The following is a 10,177-nucleotide window of genomic DNA, read 5'->3' as shown; positions in this document are numbered from 1 at the left end:
CTTCATAGAAATGCATGAGTTTTACCATACCCTAGTTAAGTCCAATGCCGTGAACCCTTCTCTCCATCCATCCTAGCATCTGACCTGACTCCCTGCCACTCGGCCGACCATGAAGTTACAGAGACAGCTGAGAAGTAGATTCCTGAGGTTGCCTTGGCGACGGGTAGGGAAACAAGGGCTGCTGTGTGTACTCTGGGGAGTGGATAGTGATGATGTCACGGTGGCCAGATGAGCAGCTCCCCCTCTCTGAGAGCTAACCAGCCATTATCAGGAAACCACTCTCCTCTGGAGAATATTATCACATATGTTTCGTTCCCCAAGACAAAACGATCAAGTAGAATTATAAATAATGGTTAACAGTTTTGATAGAGGGTATATGAATCCCTAAATAGTAAGTGGGTTGTTTATTCTTTATATGAAGGTACCGAATAATTTACATTTTGTCAAAGAAACATTCAGTCAAACTATTTATTTATTTATTTATTTATTTATTAAAGTGAGATAAAAAAAAAAACACCACTCCAGTAAGTTTACTGACTGACTGAAGTGTATCGTACAGTTTTCTGCTATCAAATACAGACTGAATAATATACTTACATAGCAAGGGAGCTAGGCATAACTTTGAACTGATTCACAAGAATCACCATTATCAGCAAAACACAATACACTACGACCAGCCATTTTCAATATATTGTTTTCCATTTGAGACACTCTGGAAGCAGAAAGAGACAACATAATATATGTATATTTTTAAACATGATAACCCAACATTTTTATCATAATTATGGTAAGATTTCAGTGCAAATTCAAAAAGAGAAAATACTGGTGAGTTAATAAACAAATTGCTATAAATTCAAAATGTTGACTTGAACTATTCATATGTATTTCTTTCCGTATGGTTTCTGTAAACAAATGGACAGTTTATCATGTATACACAACTCTGCCCTTGAGTAAACCGAGACACATATGTTCACCAGAGTTTACGTCAATTAAATTCAAAGTCAATTCAGGAAATTAAGTGAACATTTAGAATAGGGTGTGTCCTCTATCCAGAATATCGATTAAATTCCTAAATTGTTGGGAATAAAACATTTACTAATCCTAACTGTAAGGGTCTCCCAGACTCAGATTAAGCCTATCCCCTGACTAGCAAGCATTCTCAATGGAGTAAATTTAATCTGGGTGTGGGAAACCAGCCCAATAGGTTTACAGTCCGACCTCTTGACCTCTTCACAGGGCAGTTGTAACTTCTGATGGAGGTCATGACCTTTTGACACTTCTTAGCAGTGGGTCCCTGCAGTGGTGTAGGAGGAGGATGCCTCCCTGTGGATGGTGCTGAAGGGCGAAAGCTCCAGGTCGGTGGTGTTGCACTCGTGCTCGTTCTCTTCGCTGGTGGTGGCGGTGGTGGAAGACCTGGGCGGGCCACACTCATCACAGCAGCAGCAGCAGCAGTCCAGGAAGGCCCGGCTGAAGGGCTGGCACAAGCAGAACAGCAGGACGGGTGTCACCGCCGACTTACAGAACAACACCAGCTGGCTGACCAGGTGGAGAATGTCCAGGGTCCGTCTGGGCACCCCCGCCGCCATGTAGATGGTGACGATGTTGCAGATGTTCTCAGGGATGATGCAGAAGCCATAGAGGATGGCCAACGCCACAACCGTGCAGTTCATCTGGCTCTCCAGGTGGATCTGCTTCTTGTTGCTGCGCACACAGGCCCGCTCGGCCTGACGGATCTTACGGGCGGTCACCAGGGAGCTGCCGATGGTGAACAGCGTGGGCAGGCAGAAGTAGCAGCCAAAGTACCACCAGAGGCGAGCACCATCATAGGTCAGGCCCAGCATGTAGAGCGTGTCGGGGAGCTCGGTGGAGATACGAACCACGCAGCGCTGGCAGGGCGTCACATCCGGAGGCGAGCCATCTTCAGTGACCAACTGGCGAATCAGGAGCTCTGGCAGGGCCAATAGGAGAGCCCCGATCCAGATAACGGCCAGCTTGGCGGCTGTGGAGGCACAGTTCTCAATCATCTCGTAGTACATCTGGACGTTGCTGGCAGCGCGGAAGCGGTCGATGCACAAGGCACACAAGGTAAAGGTGGTAACCCCGAGGGAGGCGACCTGGAAGGACAAAGATCAGGGAGGAGAAGGTAAGATACTATCCAGTTGATGTGTTATTACTCCACATTAACAATTGATTGAGAAACAAGTATAGAAAATGTATCCAGTCTCCAGATACTTCTCCTTATTGTAATGCACCTTGGGAAGTCTGGATAAAATACCAAGGCCCCAGAGCCATGTTGCTCTCTGAAAAGATCAAAAGAATGTGTCCACTGTAAACCATCCGTGTTTTAAAGACCGCTTGGAACAATTTTCGAATGACAATGGTACAGCACAGTAATCTAGACATCAACAGGTTTAGAGAGAGGGAGAGAAGTCATCCATAAAGAGGTTATGTTTTGACAGCTCTGTTAATAGAGAACTCGAAGGTCCACACTTGTTTTAATAAATGACAAACAGATTTTTCCGTCCTTCATCGCACACTAGATCCTAATTTCCCATACTGAGATGTTTGAAAGTAGCCATGAGTAATGTGTTATGAGTGATACTGTTTTAAAGAGTGGGGAGACTACAGGTGGATGCCAAAAGGGTGATCTTTAGACTCACATTTATTTTTAGAGCAACAACTTATAATATTGATGACTTTGTAACGTGATAAAGAAGGTGCACAGTATATCGTGCTGTGCGCAAGGGAGCCCAATTGTAGTCCTCGATGGTTACAGTATGCTGTTTTCTAATTTCTTAGCCTGATCGAGTTATGGACTTGGCAAGAGAGCCAGCTCATATTCATGATTAAATAACATGAATAGAAACTGCAGACCATGAGGCATGGAGATTAATATCTCAATGCAATATCTCTATCCCTACACCCAGAACTTCACTATGCTAAAATTTTTTGCTATCATAATACAACCACAAAAATGCTGCAAATGGGGTTGCTTTTTCACCCAAATCTTACACGCTAATACACACAGAACTCAGAGACAAATGTGCATTTAACATTGAGTGTTAAGTTCAGTGTTGTCTTCTACAGCGTGTAGTAGTGTTATGTTGTTTTGTTGCTAGGCTTGATCATTGTGACTGCCTCCTTAGGGGCCTTGGCCGAGGAAGCTATAAACACAGGAGCCAGTGCCTGAGCCAGAGAAGCCATGAGTACTGTCAGACGTACAGAGGCAGGCTTTGATCTGTCTGGTCCTTCTGGCCTCAGAGAGAGAGAGCGAGAGAGAGAACGAGAGAGATCTGTTGCACTTCACATACAGCACCATTTGTATGTAATTGCAGATTTGGGCACTGATAAGCATTTCAATTGGAATGCAGTGGCTGTACAGGAAAATGCTATAAATTACGTCAGAGCTCAGGCTGTGCAATTCACAGCGCTGTATGGGTTTTGACTGACAGCTGTTCTTAATTTGAGCACCCCTATGTGACAAGAAGTTGACCCCATCCCTCCCTCTAATTGGTCAACTGTTGTGAAAAAGAAAAATTGTCTGAGTGAGGGAAATGCTGTAAATTAAGAGGGCTCTATGTACTTTGAAAGCTGAGACGTTGATGATTATAATAAATACCGCTTTGATGTCATACAAGCAAGCCAGACACCCTAAGTTCAAATGTGCACTTCACATTTCCATGTCATAAAACTCATGTCATGTCAATGTTTATGATCACTATGTTAAATGTACAGTTACAAGATGACATGGCGTCATACCCTGGGTTGTTCTGAACAGAATGAGCCTTTGTTTGTCTATTGTGAAGAAAATTCTCTGCAGAACACGCACCTGAATGCACTCATGACTCCTTTCTACAGTATGCCCACCAAAATTACGATCTGTTTCTCTGAATTGCCTTCTGAAAGCCTAACACTGTACGATCATAGTTTATAACTTAGCTAGTCATGTTGGCAATATAACAAGCTTTCAAATGATTGTGAGTGAGTGTTTTTGGATTGCGTAAACAACAACAGTAATTGTGTGATGGCGGGGATGCAGCGCTGTGTTCAAAACAAAACAACTACAAGTGTGTTTGCTCGTTCCTCAACGGCACAGCTAGGAGAGCTAAAGAAAAGCACCTTATAGTTGAAGACTTTTCTTTGAGTCATAAAAGATCATTGAAATTACTTAGGAACAGTGCACACTTTGGAGAGGTGTGTGGCCACTTGGAGACACCCGTTAGACCTCTCACTTAAATCCTTGTCATTTATTTGTCTTATGTTGCACCTACCCCACATTTTCCAGGAATATTCCTATCATGTTACTGAATGTATACAGAGTATTTCCAGATTTCGTTATCAACAAATGCGGTGAAAAGTACCATAAATGTAAATGGCATATAAAATCAACAGTGGAATGTTTGGATTCAGTCTTGTGTCCTCAACTTTGGTCTAATAATTTTCCCATCATCTCCAAACGGTTCCCTTTCAATTGCTACCAATTTTTTATTTTATTATTATTTTAAAAAAAATTCCTTTAGCTGACGCTCTTATCCAGAGCGACTTACATGTGCAATTAGGGTTAAGTGCCTTGCTCAAGGGCACATCGACAGATTTTTTACCTAGTCGGCTCGGGGATTAGAACCAGCGACCTTTCGGTTACTGGCACAATGCTCTTAACCACTAAGCTACCTGCCGCCTACCATGCTTATGCATTTCCTCCTTCTTCTGTAAGAAACATTACAATTTAGCCCTATCCATATAGGCCAATTCCCACATGTGTAAAGCGTTAAGCTGAGGGTCTTGGTCATTTGTTGTTGCTTCATGTCGCTTCACTGTATTGTCAAGACTAAGCACTTTCAGCCAAACACTTGCCACTGGCCATCATTGTCAACATGACAGCTTTCCCCCAGGGCTACTGTATGTCAATAGTGGCGGGCAGGCCTCGTGTAACTAACCTCTGTCACCTCTGTGTCCATAATGACACATTTTCATGTGACTGAAGGTACTTCAGTTGCCACAGGAGCCATTAGAATTAATGTCCCCACTGTTTCTGTAATTACGCTCCATTAAATGCTTGATTACCAAGTCGCTTAGCATAACTAGGATGCCGCTACCGCTATCCATTCAATGTTTTTACCATGGAGGCAGGCAACTCAAAGAGACTTCAAGTGCTAGGTCTGGGACTGTGGTTTTAAAATGGCCTACAAGGCGACAGGTAGCCTAGCGGTTAAGGCCATTGGGCCAGTAACCGAAAGGTTTACTGGTTTGAATCCCCGGGCCGACTAGGTGAAAAATCTGTCAATGTGCCCTTGGGCAAGGCACTTAACCCTAATTGCTCCTGTAAGTCTTTCTGCATAAGAGTGTCTGCTAAAATGTAAAATCTAAATGTTTGGCATAGAATTGGACTTACAAACACTGTCACTAAGCAGTTTACAGACACTTTATACAGCGTCACTCATTTGGATTGTTTGGGTCTTTGTGTGGTGGTTTATCTGTCTTGTTGTCATTATGTACAATATGTACGCCCGGACAGATGAATTTAGCTACCCATAGAAGCTTTTTAATCTAGATGATTTCCTCTTCTAAAAGGAGTGTGCTTCCTTCTCCGGGTAAATAATTCACACATTTCCCATGAAAGGCACTCAGGACCCACAGTACGATAGTGAACCCTTGCAACATTCATCCATCTTACATGAAGTACATTTCCGCAACTGTGAGAACAGACTGACTGGTAAAAGGCAGGAGATTAAGTCAAAGAGGTCTGTAGAAGAGTAGAGGATTGGACTGCATAAAACACAGAGACAGGTACACCCAGCCCTAGGGTTTTGCACTCGTGGAGATCTGAAAGGATTGGATAGGTGTAAACCATAGGGAAAATTGCACCTAGCCTATCAAGGACAAGGTGGGTCCGTCAATGTGTTGATTATACTCATCCAATCTCTTCACATCTGCGTTTATTCCAAACAAAGCTACTTTCACCAAGAAAATGCATAGTTGTTGAGGTGCATAGTTTTAATGCTGTGACCTCAATCACAGTTTGTTTTGCAAATTGTATAAGGTGTTCCAAGTTCTTGGAATGCATAAGATCTAGAGCAGGGATCATCAACTAGATTCAGCCGAGGGCAGATGTTTTTCTTGAGCGGATGGTCAGGGGGCCGGAACATAATTACAAATAATTTGTAGACTACAAATTGACTGCAAGAAGCCCATACAGATATAATGTTTGAATAAAACATAATAGTTTTAAACCTTGCTTACATTTGTATACTATCACGTGTCTCTCTATTATGTGTGAGAATCCTTAGGAACATATTTCTTAAATTAAAATCACTTGGAGCTGATTTCCTGGTGTATTGACATTATTTTATGTCCCAAAAAAAACAAAAAACCTTATTATTATTTTGCTCAGAAAGCTGGGGGGGGAGGCAAATAAAACCACCCACGGACCAAATTCTGCATGCTAGCCGCCAGTTGGGGAACATTGATCTAGGGTGTTGTCCCTAGCTGCACCTGCGTCTGGCTGGGTTCCATTTAGACAGCAGGTGATATAACCAACTAATGTTGTTTTTTTGAAAGGTGGATATCCTGTAAGAAAAGCGGCTCAGTTCTATCAGCAGAACTCCTGGGCTGCCAGATTAATCCTTAATGTAGAAAGCGGCACAATGCATCTTCATTGAATCCTCTTACTCAGGCTTCTCCAACTCCGATCCTGGAGAGCTAGTGGGTGTGTAGGCTTTTGTTCCAGCCCAGTACTAACACACCTGATTTAGCTTATTGTGATCTAGATGAAAGACCATGATTGGTTGATTATTTGAAACAGGTATGTTAGTGCTGGATTGGAACAAAAGTTTCTCTCTAGGACCTGTCGATGACGCCTGTAAACTGTGTACAAACTGTGTACAAACTGTTCCCTGTCTAAATAGATCCTAGGGTCAATAACAGACTTTTCTCTTCATAATATCGTCCTGCAGCATTCAAATCACATGTGACATGCAGTATGTAGTAACAAGTGTGCTAATACAGACCCTTTAGTTACCTATGCTATGGCTACAATATATATATACTGTACTGTGTGTTTAGATTTGTGTAACTCTGTAAAACATGTTATTTTAGAGGCTCTGCACAATGTCTATGTGATCCCTCATCACCTAATTTGACCATTGTATCTTTTACAATAGATGACTGACAAAAGAGCTGCCTTACGGCTGAAACAGACATGGTAAACTGATGCAATAATAGGTGTGGGTCTGTGCAGTAATTACTGAGGCCTAGTGAGTTTCAGACCACTGCCTCATTGTTTAGACTGTAGGGAAAGTAGGACTGTAACCCTATCTCTGAGCATAAGTTGCTTTAGGGGCATTTACTTCTGTATCTAGCCAGTGACAGCTCAACTAAGAGTTTGAAACAACAGGTTGAGGTGACATTGGAGAACAAGTAATCTAAACCTGGTACACTGCACACCAACCTGGTCTCAGAGCATTTTGTATTGTTCTGTACGTAAATCCGAACACTCCATTTAGTATGATATGATACGTTTGGTACGGTATGTATTAATTTGTAGATGTCCATCATCAATTTTTTATGGTATGTTACGAATTACAATTTATTTGATGTGTTACGAATTTGCAAAATGTACAATATGTTACGAATTTACGAACATATGATATGTTACGAATTCTAATTGGTTGTGGCTAACGTTAGCTAGGTGGCTAATGCTAACGTTAGCTAGATGGCTAATGTTAGGTAGGCTAGGGGTTAGGGTTAAGAGCTAGGTTAAAGGGTTAAGGTTAGGGTTAGCTAAAAGTGTTTTAAAATGTTTTGTCATTTAGCAGACACTCTTATTCAGAGCGACTTACAGGAGCAATTAGGATGAAGTGCCTTGCTCAAGGGCACATCGACAGATTTTTCACCTAGTTGGCTCAGGAATTCGAAGCAGCAACCTTTCGGTTACTGGCCCAACGCTCTTAACCGCTAGGCTACCTGTGTTAAGTGTTACGGTTAGGGGAAGGGGAAGGGTTAGCTAACATTCTAGTTGCAAAGTAGCTCAAATGTAGTAAGTGGTTAAAAGTAGCTAATTAGCTCAAATTGTCCATGATAAGATTTGAACACGCAACCTTTGGGTTGCTAGATCTTCGCCTTATACGCCCAACCAATCACCCTCCTTTATTTTTTACCTTAAGCAACCTTCTGTTTTATGTAACCATACCAAATGTAACATATTCTAAATGCTGTGTCAGATTTACATTTACTATGTTATGTCTAGTTTATGAGACCAGGCTGTGCACACAATTGCGCACAGATCATTGCATGTTGTATGAAGTACATACCAAGCAGAATAGAATGTAGATGTGACAAGGAAGAGAGAGTTATTGACAGCAGACTTTGAACAGGGACCCCACTTCAACACCCAATCATAACACTCACTCAAGTAACACAATAGCTTGTGGACATTACCTCAATATAGGGGATGATTTTACAGGAGAACTCCCCCAACAGCCAATTCTTGGTCAGTTCATGGAATATCACCATCGGCAGGCAGAAAAAGATGATAACAAAATCCCAAAGGGCGAGATTGGCAAGAAGAGAATTTGAAATACTTCTCATGTAGTAGTTGTGGCACACAATACACATGATTGCTATATTCCCAATTATTCCAACAGTGAAAATTATGACTGAAATGATCATGATCGCATATGCCCCATATGATTCTGCTGTTATGGGGTAAAAGGGGTTTTTGACATATTTTCTCTTTGTTTGAGGATTGAGAGGAATTAGTGGGGTATAGTCTTGGAGGTCTGGCAAAGTGAACTGTTCATAATCACTGGCATCAAATGGCAAGTCTGTTGACTGGTTCTGGGCCATAGGTTTAGGCAGCGGTTCCCACATGGTCAGCAGTGCATCCAAAGACGCATCTGACAGAATGGTTGGCTCACTTATTTTGTTCTCTGTTTTACTGCCATCCTTCACATTTCTTCTCCGACGGCCTATAGTCCCTCTTTTGTGTCTGCAGATCCGTTTGTGCTCGTTATGGTGGTGTCCTCCTCGCTTATGTCTCATGGAGGGGGTTAAATGACCATATACACCATCCCGCGTTTCCATGGTTGCATGCTTCTCTGTGTCCAACTTTTCCACCTTGCGCCTCTCTGACTCTTCATCCTCGAGTAACGTAACATATTCGGTTCCATTTGACGAATTGCTTTTGCGCACTATTGTTCTTTCATTCATAACTCTTTTCATATTAAATGAAGTCCCATTCCTTTTATCCACCCATGACCTAACCACATCCCAAGACGATGCAGTTGAGGTATGCACCCTTTTACTGTCCATTTCGTTGACAACTCTGCCATACGCCGAGTGCCAGCTCTGGCTACTATTGGTTTTGTGTACATTCCCGTTAGCGACGGCATACTCATGTCTAGGAGTAAAATGTGTCTTTGTCTTCTCCCCGTGTATGTGAGTGAAAACAACCTCGCTACAAAGTGAAAAGCACAGTAATCTCAATAGTAGTACTAGCATTGTTTATCCTGAAACACGCGACAATAGGGACTTGTATTCCAAATTGATGTATCCATTGATGTTTAGGCTACCACATCGGAGACGACAGAACCAACGCCAAACCTCAACTCACAAGTTTGAAACATTGTTCTTTGACAACTTAATTCCATAGTTGCCAAATCCTTGTCCAATTAGATAATGTGCACTAGGCAATTGACAGGTGCTTCTCAGAATTGAACGTGGTCTCAGAGCATTTCGTATTATTGCAGAATTGCGCCAAAGGGAAGTTCAACAACTGTTATTTCCTAACCATGTGAAGGAAGTATCCTTGAATCTCGGCTCTGCCACTCTGTAGATTGTACAGATTGTAAAATATTTAAGATCGCATTTCCAAATCCAAATCATAGCCGTCTAAAGTCTGCAGTTTCCTGGTGAGGTAGCATGTCCGAATAGCGCCATGGGCAGTTACTGGTACCCTCAGGTCCTGGGCGCCCAGAGTCCGAGATGGAGTGCGTTATTGTCAGGGACGTGCCAAGCTCCGTCTGGAGCAGCACACAGCTTGTGATATGAGCATCACGGAGAGAACAGAGAAGAGAAGGGCTCCCCTGGAGGCCTCCCGAATCTGTCACATTACATCAGTCAGCATCACCACCTCAGACAACTTTGCCGCTCCTTGAAATAAGTAAAGAATATATAATAA

The 10,177-nt window shown here is 42.4% G+C and overlaps 1 protein-coding gene across 1 annotated transcript; it reads right to left on the bottom strand.

Moving 5' to 3' along the window:
• Positions 1-502: 502 nt before the first annotated feature.
• Positions 503-10,042, bottom strand: LOC121532038 (prosaposin receptor GPR37-like). The gene is made up of 2 exons (XM_041837684.2): positions 8,437-10,042; positions 503-2,114 (listed from the first exon to the last, which is right to left on the bottom strand). Exons 1-2 carry the CDS (start codon positions 9,496-9,498, stop codon positions 1,281-1,283), a joined length of 1,896 nt encoding a protein of 631 aa, XP_041693618.2. The 5' UTR covers positions 9,499-10,042; the 3' UTR covers positions 503-1,280.
• Positions 10,043-10,177: the final 135 nt, after the last annotated feature.

Source organism: Coregonus clupeaformis, unplaced genomic scaffold (genome assembly GCF_020615455.1).
Source record: "Coregonus clupeaformis isolate EN_2021a unplaced genomic scaffold, ASM2061545v1 scaf0073, whole genome shotgun sequence".
NCBI lineage: Eukaryota > Metazoa > Chordata > Actinopteri > Salmoniformes > Salmonidae > Coregonus > Coregonus clupeaformis.
This window is presented reverse-complemented; position numbering and strand designations above follow the sequence as displayed.

Coding starts and splice junctions, on each gene's coding strand:
- LOC121532038 (XM_041837684.2), bottom strand. CDS start 9,498: ATGCTAGTACTACTATTGAGATTACTGTGCTTTTCACTTTGTAGCGAG. Junction 2,115..8,436: donor AAATCATCCCCTATATTGAG/GTAATGTCCACA, acceptor TTGTCCTTCCAG/GTCGCCTCCCTCGGGGTTAC.